At 41.7% G+C, this 21,571-nt stretch overlaps 2 protein-coding genes across 2 annotated transcripts; one reads left to right on the top strand and one right to left on the bottom strand.

Moving 5' to 3' along the window:
- Window positions 1-533: 533 nt before the first annotated feature.
- On the top strand, window positions 534-8,349 carry CYS1 (cystin 1). The gene is given in 4 exon segments (XM_070955396.1): window positions 534-639; window positions 642-1,039; window positions 6,332-6,378; window positions 8,126-8,349. Coding segments are annotated over 4 exon segments (648 nt in total). The 3' UTR covers window positions 8,223-8,349.
- Window positions 8,350-10,617: 2,268 nt separating this feature from the next.
- KLF11 (KLF transcription factor 11) lies at window positions 10,618-20,976 on the bottom strand. The gene is made up of 4 exons (XM_070932981.1): window positions 20,794-20,976; window positions 16,786-17,046; window positions 15,173-16,166; window positions 10,618-13,862 (listed from the first exon to the last, which is right to left on the bottom strand). The coding sequence occupies exons 1-4, from the start codon at window positions 20,974-20,976 to the stop codon at window positions 13,570-13,572; spliced, it is 1,731 nt and encodes a 576-aa protein (XP_070789082.1). The 3' UTR covers window positions 10,618-13,569.
- Window positions 20,977-21,571: the final 595 nt, after the last annotated feature.

Below are 21,571 nucleotides of genomic sequence, written 5' to 3'. Positions count from 1 at the left end.
GGATTCCTGAGCTGTTAACTAAAAGAAAACATTTTTGGAACTCTTGAGATATACACTCAGTATCCCGTCACCAAATTGTGAATCGATTCATTTTTAAAACTTCCCACAATATTTATTGCAAAAGCCCATTTATTTTGAATCATTTAGATACCCCTTTTGTTACTGCTTTTTTATTATTATTATTACTATCTATAGCTAAATTAAGGCCAAGTATAGGGCCGAAGTACAGTGTTTTGGCATTCCCTTCCCTTTTGGAAATCTAGCCTCATTCCGAGGTTACACCCATGCAGAGTTGTCCAAAACCAAATGCTTGAGATTTTTTTTAAAAAAACAAAAACAAACCGAGAGGGAATAAGAAAATTAAATAAACTTAAAAATACGTTTTCTCTCCCTTTTAGCACTTTGCGGTGGGGAGCGGATAACCGGCTGGAGATCTTGGGGTGGGCTTGGGGGAATCCGCAACGAACAGATTTAAGCCCCAAGGAAAGTTCTTGGGACAAGCGGTGAAACAAGAAAAAAAGGAACGAGGAAGGATGGATCCCACCCTCTTGGGCCACCGCCCGCCAAGAAGCCGCAACAGTTGGCCTTTAGAATCAGAACCATCTGGAAAGCAATCGGGAGCAGCAAAGCGGCTTCGAGCAGCTGCAACCGCACGGAAAGCCAAAGCGCTATGGGCACCGGCAGCAGCAGGGAGGGCAAGGCGCGAAACTTCAGCCCGCCGCGCCACTGGCGGGGTCCCGGATCGGGCAGGGCCAGTCACGGCGCCCCCTCTCGGCAGGGCCTGGCGGACGACGGGGAGGAGGCGTACGCCAGGACTGTGAGCCGGACTCCTCCGCTCGTCCCCTCGCTGGAGATCGAGCAGCCCGACTCGGACTCGGAACTCCTGGACCAGGTGCTGGAGGAGTGCGAGGAAGACGGTCCCCGACTCCTGCCCACCGCCGCGCCCCGCCGGCCTCTGTGCCGCGGCTCCGGAGACTGCTACTCCCGCCCGGCAGAGGGCGGCGGCGAGGAGATCGGGGGGCAGCGGGAAGCGGCGGAGGTAAACGTGCCGACCGAGCGGCGGGAAGGGACGGGGGTAAAACAGGAGGTGAAGATCCTCGGTTCTTCGCAACCGAGAGGTTGTGGCTTTCTTTTCCCGGCACTTCCAAGCGGAGGAACGCATGTGAGTCTTTATATATTGGGCTAATTGCAACACCCAGCATCTTTTTGCCTTGGCTAGGCTGGCTAGGCTGCTGGAAAGTGTTGCGCAACATCTGTCGACCATCATTTGTACAGGTAATCCTTGACTAACGACCACAATTGAGCCCCACATTTCTGTTGTTAAGGGAGATATTGGTTGAGGGTGTTTTGCCCCGTTTTACGACCTTTCTTGCCACAGTTGTGAAGTGAACCACTGCAATTGATTAGTTAGTAACCCGGTTATTAAGTGACTCTGGCTTACCCGTTGACTTTGCTTGTCAGAAGGTCGCCAACGGGGATCACGTGACCTTGGGACGCAGCAAGGATCATAAATATGAACCAATAGCCAAGCGTCAGAATTTTGATCACATCATGGGGGTGTTGCAAAGGTCGTAACTGTGAAAAATGGTCATAAGTCACTTTTTTTCAGTTCAGTTGTAACTTTGAACGGTCACTAAATGAACTGTTGTAAATTGAGGACTACCTGTACCATATAGCCAGCAAACTCACAACTGGTGTCGTTGAACTCTTAGCTAGCTTCCCCATATTTAATTAAAACAATATTCCTGAGGGGATAGTCTACTCCTAGTCACTTAATGGGCCTGTCCAAATTGTTTTCTTGGCACCAATACCAAAATGGTTTGCTGTTACCTAGGTTATTTTTAAAAATATCTAGGATATTTTTCCAAGCCGCTAGCCACTTTTGTAGTAGTTTCTAACCAAATCTGACCCCACTTAAGTTTTTGAGATCAGCAGCTAAACCTGATAGTTCTTTGAGATATTTCAAACTTCAACTCTGCTACAGTATTCTTGAATATAGCCACACCATTTGAAGCTGATGGAAATTGAAATTTGCTAACACAGATTGAGGAAGACTAATTTAGCCTCCCACTGAGATTTACTGTGAGCATAACATAGATGAAAGGAATGACCTGTGCTATGTTTAATTCCTCAAATAAAATAAAAATATAAATAAAACACAAAATCTGGTTGTTATATTATGCCCAAGCCTTTTGCTCTAAAACAGGCTTGAAACACAGGAAGTGGCAAGCCAATTATCTGTGGCCACTATATTAACTTTTTTTTTAATTTGAGGAAACATCCGTGAATGTAAATCATTGTAGATAAAATGTGTATTAAACTAATGAAATGGGCTGGCTGCAAATAAAACAATTGCAAATTAGAAAGTCTGTGTGTGATGCAAAAAACATTTCTCATCTGAGACACAATTTGGCTCCAGACTGGCTCAAACTATTGCTCTGAGTTTCTTGTTTATTCCAATTCCAAGTTTGCTTGATTCTCGATTGGATCATCTCTCAGATGAGGCTGTACTATTAAGCCAGGATTCCAAATATTGCTTGGAGCTACAGCTCCCAACTTCATACAGCTTTGCTTTAGGAAAGCAGCATCACTAGAACAGCATTGAGTTCATGGCACCCGTTGACTCAGATTAGTAGAAGCTTCATTCAGGAGTGAAAGTTTCCATCCACAGAATAGGGATTTTGTAGTAGATTGCATAGTTCTCATTGATATGTTGTTGTAGGTTCTGAGTTGACAAGTTGGTACAATATAATGTTGGCAAAATCATAATTCCTTGCCTTCTGAAGGAGCTTCTGAATGGGTTGTAGGCAGGAAGGGAAATCATCTCTTGCTGATGGAAGTTTCCATTGGATATTGAAGCTTTGAGAGACTTCAAGGATACCATGCAATAGAGCATGAATTCTACCCTAAGTCCTGTACAGCTTAATTTACTGTCACTCATCTTGCATGCATAAGCCATTTTTGCTCCCTAGACCAAATCGAAATTGGTTCAAAAAGCTAATTATTTAATTAGAACAGTTTAACTCCTGGGACTTTCTTCTTTACGTGTAACAAAGAAAGACTTATTCAAGCCAAGCTAGACTCTTGGGAACTACATGACTATATCTATGTTGTTCTCATAGCAACAATATGGAAGTAATTTAATATCCTGCATATCTACAGTTATTCATATTTGTCATTTGGGAACATTTGGTGTCCTGAAAGCAAAAGGAGAAAAGAACCTAGTCAGTTAGAAACAATTCTAACTCATCACTGAGAGCTTATTAACTATTTATAAGTCTGTGTTTGCCTTTGGGATGTAATTAATGCAAAAATGCCATGCTTTTTTAGGGGAGATATTCCTGTGTCAAAGGACTTCTTTGGGGCCTTTATTAATCAACCAAATGGTGAAAATGACATTTGGATTTAGAAAACCAAACTAATATGCTTAATTTAGTTCCAGATTTTTGTTGGTGGGATGAATCTTTGTTTTCTTTTAGCAAAGTCTTTATAAAGCAGTGCCCTCTTGTGGCTGCCTCCTTAATCAGTACTTGGTCCCATACTGTATTACAAAAATCTGAATTTCTTGTATGAACCTGATACTGTACTCCAGGAATGGTTTCCTTAAAATTTCTGGGATGGGGGAAACGCAAGCAATGCCTCAGTGTTACTAGGAGGCTACATTCCCAGTGCAGTATGTATTTAAAGTCCTATATACAAAGTTGGCTAAAACTGAGTATTGTTACATAGGGGCCTATCCTATGCCTCTGTCAATCGTTCCAATTCCTTGCCTTGTATTTGCAAATGGACCAGTTTTCACAGCTCTGTTAGTTGGTTCTTCCTACCTACTCACCCAGCCAGCTTTTTGCACATCACCATCCAGCAGGATACCTAGTCTGCTGGCACTAACGTTACCTAGTTTGGGTAATGAAACATCTGCAAGAAAACAAGCTCAGAGAGCACCAAGGACCCCTCATGTCAACCCTGAGGTACAAATATTAATATCTATTCTCATATCGGGTGTAATTTTGTTCAAAGAGTAGGTCAGATTCCAAGGATGAATCTTTCTCTTGGCTTCTCTGTACTGATTCCTTGGTTCTTCCTTCTACTCACCATTTGAACACTTGATGGGCTAAAGGAGGATGAAAGGAAGACATAAGGAGATGGCACCCAATCATTAATCTGTGTGTGTAGCCATTTTTTAAAATGTAAATGAATTAAATATAATTTGACCTGGCTTTTAAAGTAACTGACCGACTCCAAAATAGATTCCAGGTCAGACAGATATAATTAAACATGCTTAGGGACATCCTATGGCAGAAATAGCCTGTGAACCAGAGTCTGGTATTTATGTTATGTGCTGAAGATAACTTTAGGCCAACTTGACTTCTGGATTGCTAAGTATCTAAAATTGGCCACTGCTAGCCTCATTTATTACAGCACTAGGGAAAGTGATTATTCTGTGAAGCAGATCATCTCTCTTCTACGGACTTCTGTTTTGTTTTTGTTTTGTTTTTGTTTGTTTTTTGTTTTTTCTGGCTGAAAACCAAGAAAGATGAGCCCCCCAAGAAAAGATCCTGTGACTCAATCCCAAGGGATGGGTGGGTGGTGGTAGATACCAGTTAGTGATCAGAGGGAAGGAGGTGAGCCTGTAGTTTGAAACTCCTGAGCTGTGCTCTAGTTACATGCATACCTTGTCTCCATGGTAATAATAGTAAGTGACAATATGCTATAGATTTTATGCACCTTGGAGGAGTAGAACCACATTGATTGAGGGAGGAGAAAAATTTCTAATGTAAGGCACAAAGGGATTTACAAGTAGTCCTTAACTTACGATTGTTTAACACTAGTGAGAACTTACAGCGGTACTGAAAAAAGTGACCTGCAAATCATCCTTATGATCACATGATTGTGATTCGGCAACTACCTCACATTTTTGATGGTTGCAGCATCCTGCAGTCAGTTGATCATAATTTGTGACTTTCCCAGTCAGTTTTTGACAAGCAAAGTCAGTGGGGAAGTCGGCAGAGAAGGTCTCAAATCTCAATAACATAATGTCTTATTTAACAGCCATAGCAAAAAAGGTCATAAAATTAAGTGTGATAATAAATTGCCACTTAACAATGAATTTCCCTGTCCCAATTGTTGTCATAATTCAAGGACTACTTTTTATTATGTACTGGACATGAGAATAGGGGATTGCTTGCGTAATAAGGTGCCATTTTAAACTCTAGGTGAACAAATAGACTGTGCACAGGGCAATATGGGTTGAAATGTAGCTCTATATACCAGTAGAAAATAGGACATTTTCTAAGAAAGCAGTGACACAGACCACATGGAGTTTATTTTGTTATTCAGCTTTTCCATTCATGTGTTAGAATTGTTACTTGTTTAATAACAGGTTCTGTACTTGCAAGATTTTCAAATACAGATAGTAGAGATCTTCCTGGCGTACAGGAAAGAGGGGAAACTGAATGATTGACTGGACTTAAAAAGATGTTACACAGTTCAGTTCAGGGTGCCCAAAATCCAGTCCTAAGATGTGATTGTTGTTGTTAGTTGCGAAGTCGTGTCCGATCCATCGCGACCCCATGGACAACGTTCCTCCAGGCCTTCCTGTCCTCTGCCATCTTCTGGAGTCCATTTAACCTCATGCCTACTGCTTCAGTGACTCCATCCAGCCACCTCATTCTCTGTCGTCCAGTTCTACTTTTGCCCTCAGTCTTTCCCAGCATTAGGTTCTTCTCCAGTGAGTCCTTCCTTCTCATTAGGTGGTCAAAGTATTTGAGTTTAAGATGTGGTACTCTCTCTCAAATATAGTTTAAAAGATGAGGTATTTTTCATTGTCCTTAAAGGCCCCTTGCCCACTTGCACAAGCATGTATTTACCTTGTTGTGGAAACTGGTAAGGAGAACAGAGATGGCATCCCTCTCTCAGACTCTTAGCATGAGTGCACACATGAATATGTGTATGTTGCCATCCTCCCATCATACTTTAATGCTAATATTTTCATAGGATTTTAGGATTTTTATTGGTAAGGTAATGATGCATGTTCCTTAACTCAACAGTATTCCTCTAGTTTATGCCTGTGTGAATCCCCTGCTCATTATCTTGTCTTAGAACTAGAAAAGGTAAATGTATAATATCCATTGTATACAGTATAGTCATCAACTTTTCTAAGCCCAACAATCAGAATGCTTACATAGAGGAATATCAGAGTTACTCATCTTCTTTGTCAAAAATTACTTTTGCTTTCAGAGATCTATATCATTATGCGATTTACTAGAAGGGGTAAATCTGTATTTCTTTGTCATAGGCTATCTAAGTGTTATTATGTTCATGTGTTTTTCAGGGTTTCTTAACAAGATCTACACCAGGGAGCAATAACTTTGCCAATCAGTAAGTTATCGTGAATCAAATAACCGGGAGTGGAGACAACATCAGTGTGCTCCTTTGCAGAAATGAAGAAGAGCTTTCATTCCTGTGCTTTCATCAGTTGTTCAACATGGTTCAGTAATAATTTTCTTCACATTTTTCTACAAGCATTTCTGTAGGAAATATTGTAGCAAGAAGTTTTTTTTTTCTTTCAATGGCAGCTTAACAAGATTAAATTGTTGCTTTTCTTATTATATCTCTCAGACCATCCATATCCTTATGGAAGAAAACTGATGGAGGGGAACTGATGGAGGGGAATTTAATCACAACATTATTTTCTTAATTTAGATACGGAATGGTTGACAAAGATCACATGCATTGGCCACCCATTTGATTATAAATCTTTATTGCTAGAGTTTAGATTTCATTTAGCATTCTTTTTCTTTTCATTCAAGAAGGAAACATTTTAAAATTGTTTCCTGAACATTATTGGTACATTTCTTCTTCCATTTATGGAGATTCTAATTATAATCAGTTTAAAGAAGGTTTTCCAACGTACCATGACATTTCAATCTTTTTATTCTTCCAGAGTAATTATTCTGCTTTTGTCTTGGTCTTCTTACCAACTGGGTCCCTGTCCCCATCATGGTGTACATATCATTGCTGGCTGTAGTGCTTTGGGTACTAGGGAAGGGATGTGTAATAGATTCCGGAATAAAAACAAAGCTTTATTTTTTTTTTAAAAAAAAATGGATACTTATATAGGAAAGACTAAATTGAGCAATTTTTACAATGTGCCCCTCAACTTTCCAAGGATACTCCTTAGCTAGAAAAAGTCAGAGATTTTGACCTAGGCAAGTGATGGCAAACCTATGACCTAAGTGTCAAATGTGACATGCCACAATGTTTCGGGTGATACTCCAGCATTCACCAACACCCGACAACTATTCCTAAAAGCATGCCCCATTCTCTCACAATTTTCTGAGCCAATGGAGGCGATGCACCAAAGGTATGTACTCTCACACAGTATCTAGATCTAGACTCTCCAGAAATAGTGCAAGAATAAGATATGCTTTTGCACTTTTGGAGGCTGCAAAGGGCATGGAAGAGAATTCTCCAAAGCCACTTCAAGAACATATAACCCAGGTAGGCCTCAGGCCTGTCAGTAGAAAGAGACTACTGCTTGAAGGTAAGCAGCATGCAGCAGATCCTGGGGAATGTTGGGCTATGGGGGTAATCACACTGTTGCCCAAGGTTCACGCGCCTTAGGGAATGGCATGATGCAGCCTTTTTGAGTGGCAGTGGTGGCGTTAGGACTGAGGTCAAGACCTGGGCCTCTACTTCAGACCCAATGTGGCCCTGCCATTGAATGTTACTACTCAGAGTGGCCTAGATGGGGCAGGGGGGATATAGAAAATTGTTTTCCTTTTGTTCAGCGATACAAGCAGCAACATGTCAGCAAAGTCAAGTTAGGCATTTTCAGAATTTTTGACACAATTGAACCCAAAAGATTTGCCATCACTGCCCTAGAACTGGCACCCATTTCTCCTTTCATGGCCCCTTTCAAATCCTGTTGTTCTTCCATGTAATGAGTTCCATTTAGTTTAAAATTAAATGAGGTCAACCTGTTCAAAAACATTGTGAGAATTAGGTACACAAGCTAATTAAAGGAGAAATGGGAAGATAACATGTTGCTAGCTAAATTAGGCCTCATTTTAACTTGTTTTATTATTTTTGGTCCTGATTATTGCTTTCTCCCATAAATCTGCAGGTTGCCTCTCAAGAAGCCAGAGAGACAGGCCAAGATATCCTATGACTGCTCTGAAGAGGAGCTGATGGCAACAATAGAGCAAGAGTACTGTCGCTGAAGCCACTCACAGCTATACCAATATGACCATAAACAAATTTACCTAGGGGCTAGGTTATAAAACTAGTGTTTCTGAGAAAAAGTCTACTTGCATGGCATGCAGAAAGACAACTCAGAACCCTGACCAGAGTGATACAATTACAGGAAACTGTCTTATCTGAACATTTTCTATGGAGCCAGATGAGAATCTGTTCTTTATGGGAAAAGAAAAAAATAATACACAAATGTTCATCTTCACCTAAAGCTTGAGGTGTGAAGTAGTGAAAGAGCAATCATTTGTCCACATTTTAATGAAACTAAAGTAAACTTTGGGTGGTCTTACTGCATAGGGTCTTACTGTGGAATATTAATAATAATAATAATACTACCAATAAATCTGTAAGACCTTAATTACTCCTGCACCCGAAGTTTTGGGTCACGTGGCCCATCTTTACAATACTGGTTAATGCCACAGTGCCTGAATGGAGAAAATCTCAGGATGGCAATAATTATTTTGCCTGAGATTACTCCTGTGTGATCACTTTAGATTAGTGGCCAACCAACTCCGCTGGTCACTTGCAGAGAATCGCATAGGCTGAAGTACCTCTTACAGATATGTGACAAAAATGTTCCTTCTAAATCACATTCCTATCAGATGTGTGCATGCAAAATGGAAGCATGAAGTTAACAAAAAGGTTCTGTTCCTAAAGATGTTAGTGGTGCAGTGTGCTTTGTGTATCTTAGTAGATGCAAAGAGCACCAGAGGGGCTGATGTGCTGTAGTCACTTTGCCTAGTTATCTCTCTCTGAATCTCATCTCAGACTCAATGATTTGGAAGGGCCATTTAAGATCTCTAGCTCAATTCTCTGCTTAGTGTAAAATAATAGCAAATAGCTATCTAATCTGTTTGATTGGAAGAAGCTCACCGCCTCTCTGTCCAAAGGTACAATGCAAAATTGACTATTGTACTTGCATCATTCGAGGAGTTGCTGACATGCAATGTGCTTGCTCACACATGCTCCAAAGCACCTTTGTTTCCTTGGAATCAAACACAAATTATTCTGTTTCCCCTTTTTAGACTTTTAATTATATTTTTAACAACATTATTCTCTTGATTTCTTTTTGTTTCCGCATCGGTCTTATGAAGGTATATCTACCCTTTGGGGGGAAAAGAAAAAATCTGTCAACATTCATGCTGGCGGGATTCTGAAACACTTCAGCAAGATCAGAATATAAATGTTGGAAATATTAGCATATACTTTAAATGGTTCCTGCTCATGTATTGCTGATGGACTGAGTTAATACTCGGATAATATAATAAGACTTTAACAGTGGAGAGTAGTTATATTGTTTCAGGTTTGCAAAATGTACTATGTAGCTTTCATGTTCAAATATAAGAAAAAATGTCTATTAATACAATAGTATTATTATTATACAATTATTTATATAATGGTATCTTTCCAGGAAGTTCAATCTGTTAGGGTTGTTGTGCTGTGGATTCCATTGATTAAAAAATATCTTTCAGAATACTGGAAGTGAAGCTTCTTTGTAGTAATGCCTGTCCTCTGGAACCATCATATTTATAACCCATTTCTGACTCGGGGAAATATCTGGAGATTCCTATGTTCGAGGGGACATTGAATTGTAACCTAAATGCTATACTTTAGCCAAGTGTTAACATTAGCAATGGATACTATTAACTCTCCTATTCCTTCACGGTACTGTTTCACATTAAGAAGATTATCCACACAAGGGAAGAGAAAATACAACCAAAACTTTATGTAAATATCCACTTTACTAGAAGAGGAATTACAACACAGCCCTTGAAGAAATACAAGAGTATTTGTATGTATATTCACACAAATAACAAGGATTTCACCATAAATGCTGAACAGAAAGTAACAAATAAGGTTTATTCATATAAAATATTAGGCACAAAATTTTACTACATTGAACGATAGTTCCCATAATCCCTAGTCAAATAGTCAATAATTAGGTCATAAAATTGTCCAGAAAGGGAAAAGCAGACTCTGTATTGTAGAAAAGGGAAAAGGGTAGTTTCAAATTAATCAAACTTGCGGTCTGATTATATGAACTGAATTTATGCCACTAACATGTCTATTCTTACAAGCTATAAAAATTAATGAGGATATTCTTTTTCTTCTGTTAATGAAAAATTAATAAATTGGGAGAAAACAACTATGTGATCTGCAGGTTTATCATTTTGCTTCAATAACTCAAAATATGGCAAGCAGTATGAGCGTAAGAGAAAAAAACATACACACACATGCATGTCCATAATATGTGTATGTGTGTGTGTGTGTGTATATATATATATATATATATATATATATATATATATATATATATATATATATATACACATACATACATACATACATACATATACACACACACACACACACCCGAACACACGCATACACATATATATACACACAAACATTGAGGTGCAGTTTTTTATAATATTCCTCTACTTAGATCTAGTGACCAATCAAATGCAGCCCAGTCACTGACCCATCATTGCCAGCCAGCTTTCTGTTCTAGCATTTACAGTAACTAGTTCAAATTGCAATAATGCAAAAGCTTTCAAGCACCAGGCAAACTATCATATATGGCTGAGGACTACATATGCATGACAACCTGGTTTAATCTCATTTCAAAGGAAGCCTACTTACACTTGATTTGGGAGTGCAAGCCAAAATGAAATGTTCCCATCAACTGAAGATAAGTCATCTATCCAAGAGCTACTATGTTCTAAGAGAAAGAAATGCCTGATCCATACGGTTTGCTTCATGAACACTAATCCCTTCAAATTCAGATAGTTAAATACTTAGAATGGGCATCATTAAAATGACGGTCCAGCAGATTTTCAAAACATGTTAATTTTGCCTAGATTCACCCTCTCCTCCTCTGCCATAATGGAAGATGTCATGCTGTTTTTAACATGAATTGCTCCCTGGGATGAAGTGAAAGGAAAATCATAACCTCCCGATTGTCTCAGGCTGTTGCAAAATAAAGCTAATAAAACAACTGACCAAACATTAATATTACTTAAGTGTTATTTTGGAACATATAGCAAATGTAGTTTTCAAACACTCATTCCAGCAAATTCGTATCATCCACAGAAATATCTCAGATAGCTTCAGAATAAATAAAAATATTGCAAGCTTGTCTTAACAAAAATAACCAATGTATATTGCAATTGTAAAAGATCTATTTAGTTTAAGATACTAATGATATGTCAGATATACTCCATACATATACACCATGCTTTCATATACTCATTAAAAACAATTTTCTCAGCTTGAGATGCAGTATTTGGCATGTCATCATAGATGATATCTCATGACAAATAAGTCTTCCCACAGGACCCTCCAAAAGACAAGTAACAATTATCTATTACTTCAGTTACTCATTCAGTTAATACAGTGCTGTAGAACAAAACACAAGAAGAAAAGAAAAATTAAAGCATTTTTGCTCCAAGGTTAAGAATTTTTAAGGCAGCTTTAAAATACAGGATTATCACTTTCAGGTAAGTCTTTGACATAAACCTACAAGTGACACCCATTCCCCCTTATTTTAAAAGCATTAAGTACTGCAACTCAAGAGACTTTAGTGCAAGACATGCAGCTGAATCCTCCCAGTGTCTTTCCCACACTCAGAATAGCATCTTTCAGTGAGACAAATTACCCCATGAATCCTGACCTTGGCCTGGATTCTCCAGAATAGATTTTGGGGAGTGTCAGGGGGTAGAGAAGAAGGGAAAGTTCCATTGCACAAGTTCCAATATTGGATTTGATCAAGAAATCCTTCTGCCTGAATTCTGCAAATCAAACAGCCTCATTTGCTCTGCTGACCTTCCTTGAAAGGCTTAGGTGAAAATTCCTGATCAATCAACAGTGAGGTGGTGAGAAGTTTTAGTTGTTTGTTTAGATCAGAGGTGGGGAACTATGGCCCATGATTTGTGGACTTCAACCCGCTGGCTCAGGAATTCTGGGAGTCCACAAGTCATAAAAGGGCCGTCATTCCCAATTCCTGGTTTAAATGATTAAAAAAACTAGTGCAAGCAGGAGTACATTTTTAACTTTGGCCTTCCTGCTTTTATGTACGGCTACACCAAGGGCATAATCCAAACTAAGTTATGTGGCTAGTACTTATTAAATTTAAAAAGGTAGATTTAAGGATGCACTTAACTCCTTTTATGGAAATGCAAGTTTCTGACTGAATTATATTGTTGATGAGATGCAGCCCACAATTCTGTTAAGTTAGCCATACTAAAAGAAAGGCTACTTCTCAATTACAATAATTAAAGTATTAACAATTATAATGAAAAAGTAGGTATTATCACAAGTCACTGTTTCCTTCATAGTATGTCCAAACTTTTAATAGCCACTATCATTGTGTTTATGCTATTCGAGACATCCATTGTGATGTAGCAGGTGTCCTGAAATGTTGTATTAAGTATCTGCTTTTGCTGTGAGTTGATTCACATATTAAACCCATATTTAAACAGCTGATATCCATGGCCACAGTTCTGTTCGCATGCCAACAAGTTTTGCTAACACATACATGGAACAGCAAACCTTGGGCAGTATAGAATAATGAACGGGGGAAATTAACTCAGTGCCACTGAAAGCCAGGTCTTTTCAGCTTTGATGCACATGGTTGGTGTCACAACAAAGTGAATCCTGAGCTAGCTGAATAAGCCAACTTTAAATACAACCTCTAGGCATCAATCTCCAGATAGAGTGCTCCAAATGGTAACTGATATGGCAGGCAATCCTAAAGCAGATTGCCTCACGTATGAAATCGAAGTTCAGACCCAAGTTGATAATCAGTTTGGATTGTATTCACACCAAGGAGAACAGTTTCTGAGAGGTAGTTTCGATCTCCCATACCACTGCTTCAGAGGATAAATGCAGAATCAGGCTATAGCAGCTACATTTGTACAAAGTAGACAGAAAACTAGTGTAAAACTGAAAACAACCAAGTCAGCCTGCTTCACTTTCTATTAATTATTCTTACTCAAGTAAAGATAAATTTTCAAAGAATAGTCCTTGCTAATATTCTATCCCACCTCACCCTTAAATATATTTTCTTTTTCTGAAGTGCTGGTGATTCTCCCAAAATCTTGGAAGAATGAAAAGGGAAAAAAGATAATGTAACATTAAGTAGGACAAACACTGAAGCAGGGAAAGAAGGTAGAAAAAGAGGAAGAGAAAAATACTTTCCCACCCTCCCCAACAGGAAAGCATAACTTGTAGAAATTAAGTTAAAAATCAGTAAAAGCAGTAATTTTGGGAACAATAAAGTTCATCAGAAAATGTGTGTTTTGGCCAGCTGGCCCACTACCCTGGCGATAACATTGGGAGGAGCATGCTCAGAGCATTCTCATTCCTTGGCTTCTCTAGAGCTGCAATCCGATTTAGTTTGCCAACTTCTGTTTGCCAGCTGGGCACCTTCTTGGTCATGTGACGACGTGCATGTTTTGTCAGGTGATCGCTACGCATAAAACGGCGGTCGCAGACTGGGCAGGCAAACTTCTTCTCCCCTGTGTGGGTTCTGCGGTGCCGAGAAAGCTCATCAGAACGGGCAAATTTTTTATCGCAACCTTCCCAGCTACAAGTGAAAGGTTTTTCTCCTGGAATAGTGGAATGGAGAAGGAAAGACAATTCAAAAATAAATTCGTTGGATTCTCCAATGAAGTTATTAAGTATGTTCTATCAAGTAAACAAAAGAACAAACAGAAGTAACTGGACGCTTTTGCCCATACTGTAAAATCGATCACAATTTTGCTGCAGCTCTTACTGGGGAAAGAAAACCTTTTCTAGGAGTGTATTTTACAAATACTGATAAGATATAAGAAGTTCAATTCTCTTAGTATACAGGTAGTCCTTGACTTACAGCCATTCATTTAGTGACCAGTGAGATTTGTAACAGCACTGAAAAAAAGTGATTTATGACCGTTTTTCACACTTACGACCATTGCAGCATCCCCATGGTCAAGTGATCAAAATTCAGACGCTTGGCAACTGGTATGTATTTATGATGGTTGCAGTGTCCCAGAGTCATGTGCTCACTTTTTGTGACCTTCTGACAACCATGATGCTGACTTAATAACTGCAGTGATACATTGCACCTGTGGCAAGGAAGGTCATAAAGTGGGGCAAAATTCACTTAAAACTGTCTCGCTTAGCAACAAAAATGTTGGAGCTCAACTGTGGTCGTACATCAAGGACTACTTGTAATATTAACGTATCATTAGTATCAATGGTAAGTAATAAGAGTTTATTTTGTGCTCTTATTGTAAAGATTAGAGATACGCTAAGCATTTTGTTACAAAATGTTCTACACAACTCCAAAGGCCACTCCAAACATTCTCAAAGTGGTTTAATCTTGAAATGGATCATTCTGAAGTCAATCGATTTTAGAATATTCCACCATGAAAAGGTTTTCAATTTTTTGGAATGTCAATGTGTTTTTTTTCCATTTACTTCTCCTACTGTAGTTAAGTGAAGGAATGGAATCTGTAAATACCCCCTCCCTTTCCTTCTATATATCATGTAAAGATTCAACTGCACTTTTTTGCATGCCTAAACATTTTTCTTTGCCTCTAAATCACAGACACCTTACCTCACTAGAGCAAGGGTGTCAAATTGGCGGCCCGCGGGCCGGATGCATCAGTACAGGCCACGCCCACCCCAGCTGCCCAAATGGGAAAACTGTCATGATATGTCACATGATGGTATGACATTTCATGACAGTTTTCCCATTTGGGCAGCTGGGGTGGGCGTGGCCTGTACTGATGCATCCGGCCCGCGGGCCGCCAGTTTGACACCCTTGCTCTACTGAGTCCCACACCACTATAATCTCAATGTTCATTTTTGATGCTTGACAAGCATCATCAGTGAGATTATAAAGTACATCACATTCCTTCAGTTCTATACATACCAGTATGAGTACGCAGATGGGCTTTGAGGTGAGAGCTTTTGAAATACGTTTTCCTGCAGCCAGGAAAGTTGCAAACATAATTCCTCCTCCGAGAAAAGTCTATCAAAGGCGTACTGCTTTGGCCAGAGGCAATAAAAACTGGAGCAGGGGCCAGAGGCAATAACTTGGTGTTCCCCACAGACATCACAGTTTGTTGGCACGGGGGTGCCTGGGCAACAGCTGCCTGTGGAAGAACCAACATAACAGTCCCCTGAGGCATAGAAGGTCCCATCAGGACAGGCTGAGAAACTGGAGCCGTGTGGGGTAAGATGGATTTGACGGTTCCTGCAGTCTGAGCAGAAGGTTTTAATAGAGCAGGAACCATACCTCTTGGTCCATCCAAGGGGATCATTTGACAGATCACCTGTGGATTTGAGAGAGGGGAGGGTAGAAGGGAGCTGGTCTTTTGCTGCATATCATGCTCACAATTCTTTGGGTAAAGAGACTGCTGCAAAGCAAGACTTGGAATTTCACATCCTTTATTGGCAGTTCTAGAGCAACCTGAGATGTGCAAGGAAGATTTGTGTGCAAGTAAAGTGTCACAAGTCAAGTTCTCTGCAATACTGCAATCCCGGGAAGCTCTGGAATGTTGCTGGCCTTGGGCTTCCTGCCAGTCTGCAGGCCCACTGTAGCCCGATGAAACTTCTGGTTTCACTTGCACACCCGGAATGCGGGAGTAACCAGAACTGTTGCCTGTGTGACGGATCACACTAGTTGCCATGGCTCTGCAAAGCGGAGGAACAGGTTGCTCAGTCCTTGCTGGCATCTGGCTGGATTGCTTCTCCATGTTCAAAACAGATGGCTGGGTGGCAGTAAGAGTACAACCTGGGGGAGTGACTACGCTGGCAGGTACGTTTGCCTTGATTGCCCTAGGTTTTGAGTAAGTAGTTTGGGAGGAGGGCAGTGATGCTGTAGAAGGCTCAACAAAATCAGGACTGTATGGTGGGGTCATGCACTACATTAAAAAGGAAAAAGAAGGAAATCAGCACACACAGATCAACATGATTAACCATAGTTATGGCCATAACTAGTTATGTTTATAATTCATACTCCCTCAGACCTCAAGATACTGTTTCTTTTATTCAAACTATAATATAAAAGGATGTTTACCCCAATTTTGTATTTTCATTTCATTCTACACTGTCCTATAATTATATGTTCCAACATTCGTCCTTCCAAAATCACAATCTTATGGTGCTTAGAAAGCAATTTCCTCAGATAACTCCTGTGTCTTGCTGGGGTTCAGTGGAACAATCCCATCCATCTCCTTCAGAAAACCATGCAACTACTACTTGATTCAGATTTCCCCATGTCATAGCTGTAAATTGGAGCTCTTAAATTAACAGGGAATCATAGAAAAACATGGGATGTAATAAACCAAAACAATTAGCACCAGATTGTTTCAACTGCATTTGCAAAAATGGTATATATAATATGTAAAAAAAAATCTGATACCCATTATTAAAAAGAAATCATCACCCCTCAAGTTCAATAAAGCACTAAGGAGATTAATTGGGGAAAGCTAATTCATGCATATTCAATTTCTTTCACACAGTTTTCTTCTTTTTCCTTACCAGTGTGGATAAAAAGTTATAATCCTTGGACATCTCAGATGTAGGTTCATGCTGCACTACAAAATCCCCAGAATCTGAGACAGGCGTTAAAGGTCTTATTTTTAATAGGTCGCCTTTCTGTGATCTTTGACCCCAGGAGCTCATACAAACAAGGGTCTCAACTGCTTCTATGTCATTCCGTTCCAAGGTGCTACAAGTAGATCTTTCACTGTCGTGACGCCTCCGTTCACGGATGGATTCGTAGATGTCCACAATATCAACCTTGAGATGAGATGAATCGCCATATTTTAATCATTCAGAAGAAAAGCGAATACATTTTCACTGTTTGCTTAAACATTCAACCCATGATTCAACATCCTGACCAATCTCTTTGGAAATCTGGGTGCCAATACTGGTTCTTAAGACCTCCTACCCATTAGGCTACAAGGGCTAATTAATTAACTCTGTATAATGCAACAATCTCTCACAAATAAAACAGGCTTGTGTCAACCCTTAGCGGCTTTCCTGCATTTTTATTATTGCTATTTCTAAATACTCATTTCCTAGAGAACCTTTAGTCTAAAAACCTGCACATTAAGTCCCTGTCATTTTTATCACAGGATCACAAAATACAGAGTAAGCCTAAACCAGTATGCTTTTTAGCACTTGATTTTTATCTGTACTAAAATATCTACAACCTCTAGTCCCAGGGCCCCAAAGCCTTCAAAACATCCCTCAGAATCCACCAAAACCTGTAGCCACACTGTGATGTTGAATAAAAGAGAAAATTTCTATAATAGAGGGAACAATAATATTAAATGCACTTAATTAAATCACTTTTTTGTCTGAATCCCTATCCTTTTTTAATTTAAGAATATAATACCTAGCCCTTGGTCCAAAACATATTAGGCAACCTGGTTGTATAGAAACATTTTCCTTTAATAGGCTATGATCAAATGTGATTAGCTAAATGCTACCTTTGTAGCTAAAAAGACTATAGTTATTAACTGCACTGAAGATACCCCCTAGGCTGAATCTTAGTTTTAAAAAAATTAATCATCCAGTTGGTAATAAGCCTCATAAGAATACCTAGAACAGATAATCTTTTAATGCCCCATTAAACTATCTACAGGTATCATACAGACACCTGAGTAAATACTGAAGTATACAGACTATCTCTTAATAGTCAGCTGTATGTAAGTAAATCCAGGTGTAACCAAATAGGCTTCGATATATATACAGTGAAAAAGTTGCCAATCACAGTACTTAAGTTCACACAAATAGGTACATGTGGGCACCAAATAGAGTAGTAGATTCTTGATTCATAATATGTGAAGCCAAAAATATCTTTTACTCAGTGAAATCTATATGGAATTTGCAATTAACTTAAATTGTAATCTCCAAGTCTATAAATGAAGTTAAAATTTGGGAATGAAAGAAGATTAGAAGTAAACTTGATACTCAATTACAGTTTGATGCTATTATTTAATGTTAAATTCATGACAATGATCCAAAATGAATCTATACATCATCTAACTATTAACAGATTTAACATGAAGTAGAAGTTACCATAATATTAAGCAATATAAATAATAAACATTAAGGGGACCTTATTTTTAGTTATCAAAATATTTCCCAAGATGATACTACTGGAGAAAACAAACACTGAGAAGAAGGCTTTTTATATCCTCTTGAACATTTTGAATTGTAAAATAGATTCATAACTTGAGAGAGAGAAAGGAAGGAAGAGAGAAAAAAAAAGGAAAAAGCAAGCTGGGGCCTCATTTCCATACAGAAATGCAAGAGCGGAACTGCAACAGCCTCTTAGTGCGTCCTCAGATCACCTCCTTTCACCCAGACACTGCAGTGGCAAACAAGACACACAATGCAAGAAGCCGCTGCAAATTACAGCCGCACAAATATCGGAAATTCTGCTTCACTGTACTCAGCAGCAAGCAAGCATTCTTACGTAACTGTTATGATGTATTTTTTTATATTTATTCCCCTTTTCCCATGTTATTTATATGCCCACTTCTTTACTCTGCTTTAAGGAAAAAGGAGAATGAAGAGGGCGACTGACATGAAGATTAGTCAAAACTGCAAGGCCAGAAAGAGGTGAAGCACTTCCTCCTAACGGAGGTGGGAGGATTACTTCCCACCTCCATAGGATCCAGAGTAATCAAATATAGTTCAAGGTTTGGGGGTGGGGGTGGAAAGGAAGGAGTGGGGAGACGTCATGCATCAAAATAGCCATGTGAGCAAAATGGGTGGTGGTCCCTGACTGAGCCAGTCCTGGGAAGCCCTCTTAAGGCACAGTAGCTCTGCCCTCAAATCAGACAGGGCAGAGAATCCTGACAAGAGCCAAGACACTTTATCTTGGGAGGCATTCACAACAAAGCTCGATGGGGGGGGGGGGAGAGGGAGAGGGAAAGAGTGAGGGAAAGAGAGGGGGGGAGAGGGACGGAGGGTGGGGGAGAGTGAGTGAGAAAGAGTGAGAGAAAAAAGAGAGGGAGGGGAGAAAAAGGGAAAGGGGGGGAGGGAGAGAGGAAGGGGGAGAGAAAGAGAAAGGGGAGAGAGAGAAAGAGGAAGAGAGGAACGGGAGAGAGAGTGAGAGGAAGAAAGAGAAAGAGGGAGGGGAGAGAAAGGGAAAGAGGGAGGAAAGAGGAATGGGGGAGAGAGAGGGGGGAAGGGGGAGAGAGAGGAAGAGGAAGGGGGAAAGAGGAATGGGAGAGAGTGAGAGAAAGAAAAACGGAGGGAGGGGAGAGAAAGAGAGGGAGAGAGGAAGGGAGAGAGAGAGGGAAAGGGGGAGAGGGAAGGGAGAGAGAGAAAAAGAGGAAGGGGAGAGAGGAAGGTGAGAGAGAGTGAGAGAAAGAGAGAGGGAGGGGAGAGAAAGGGAAAGAGGGGGGAGAGAGGAATAGGGGGAGAGAGAGGGGGGAGAGAGAGAAAGAGGAAGGGGAAGAGAGGAAGATGAGAGAGAGTGAGAAAAAGAGAGAGGGAGGGGAGAGAAAGGGAAAGAGGGGGGAGAGAGGAATAGGGGGAGAGAGAGAGAAAGAGGAAGGGGGAGAGAGGGAGGGAAAGAGAAAAGGAAGGAAGATAAGGATGCCCCTCCCAACCTACCAGCTGAAAGAAGAGCACTTACTGTAATCTCCAGGGCATGAAGTCATGCCATTAGCAAGCAACTGTGGATCACAGTCGGCTTAGATTACTCATGCTGAAGCACTTTATTCTGCCCAGATCAGCCATCTAGCCAGGTCTATGCCCAGAGCGAAGCCTCAAAACCCCCCACCCCACCCCACCCCAGGGCCAATAAAAACTGCAGCCCTCGATCCACTCTCAGACTTACTTCTAAAGCAAGCATGCCTAAGGAATCGGCCGCGAGAAAGAGAAGCATCCGCCGCATATCTCCCCCCCCAACATTCGCTTAAATCGATAGTCTTCCAAGCGGGGTTTACTTGAAGGAAGCGGCGTTCGGCATCCCGCCCGCCCGCCCCCCCACCCCAACCTACCTCCCCAGTTCATACACGTCACTCGGTCCAGATAAGTTGAAGGAACCCCCCCCCCTCGAATTCCTAGAGAGCGAGCGCCAGGAAAGGGTGGAATCAGAAGGGTCGCCCCCAGGATCAGGTTAGAGGTCCCATCCGCGGGTGGAGGAAGAGGGCAAGGCTGCCTGAGCTCCGGGGCTGAAGGAGAGCGCGCTTAGGTGTCTCTCCAGCCCCTCACTCACCTCGGGGTCTCGATCGCCCCCGAATTGCATTTTGCAAAGAAAGCGTGGGGAGCCCGTTTGCTCCCAGCTCCCACCCGAGATGCATCATCAGCACCTTGGCCTCTGCTCCTCCGGGTATACCTCGCCGCTCCTTTGGAAAGCCACGCCGCTCAGATCAGAATCCCAAGGGGGGTGGGGGTGGGGGGAGAGAGAGAGGGCACGTCACACGCCGAGCCTCTTCAGCCCTGGAAGGTATTGAGCAAGGGAGATCCTGCTCTGCCTGCCGCGTCCCCGTCCCGCCCCGTGCAGCAACAAGTGGTACTCACCGAAGGGGCATCTCCCATCTCCTCGCTGCGAGGAGATGTGTGCATGGCGAGGGCTCCCGCAAGCAGCGGCTGTATGACAAAGCCAGCCGAAGCAATCGGCCAGAACCACCTCCCTCCCTCCCGCCCCTCCTTCCAGGGGAGGCGAGCAGCCAAAACAGAGGGAAGCACACCAAAACACTCCATCCAGCGAAGCAGCTGGGAAGGGGCGGAGGAGGGAGGAGGAAAAGAACGAAAGGGGACGGGAAGAAGGGCTCCGCCAATCGCGACACGAGCTGCCTCTTGGCCAGCCAATGGATTTCCTCGGGCGGCGTGATAGCCTCGTGCAGCTATGCTGATAGCAGGAAAGGACCCTCGTGGGCACGTTTGGCGGCGGCGGCGGCCAAGACGAGCCACCCTCTGGAAACTAGGGGAAAGGTCGGCGCGAGGAGAGAGAGAAAGAGAGAGAGAGAGGGAAGGCGGGGCCGGCAGCGGCGGGGAAGGGCGGGGCGGCCGTCTGTCAGCGAGCGGCGGCCAGCCAGGGAATGCCCGGGAGGGCGGGGGGGAAGGAGAGGGGAGCGCTAGGGAGGGGGCGTGTCCGCGCGTAGAGACGCGGCTTGGGGGTGGGTTGACATCGCCTTTCCCGCCGCGCTCCAGCAGCAACGCGGGCTCCCTTCGAAGCCCCGCCCAGCGTGAGTAATGCTTCTTTGAGCTCGTGCGGCGCGCGAGGCGCTGTCTTCCCGGGTTTCTCTCTCTCTCTCTCTCTCTCTCTCTCTCCCCGCCCCGCCCCGCCCCGCTTTTG

Source organism: Pituophis catenifer, unplaced genomic scaffold (assembly GCF_029215685.1).
Source record: "Pituophis catenifer annectens isolate HBS135680 unplaced genomic scaffold, rPitCat1.0.hap2 SCAF_1, whole genome shotgun sequence".
Taxonomy (NCBI): Eukaryota; Metazoa; Chordata; class Lepidosauria; order Squamata; family Colubridae; genus Pituophis; species Pituophis catenifer.
Note: the sequence above shows the minus strand (reverse complement) of the source record. Positions and strands in the feature narration are given on the sequence as shown.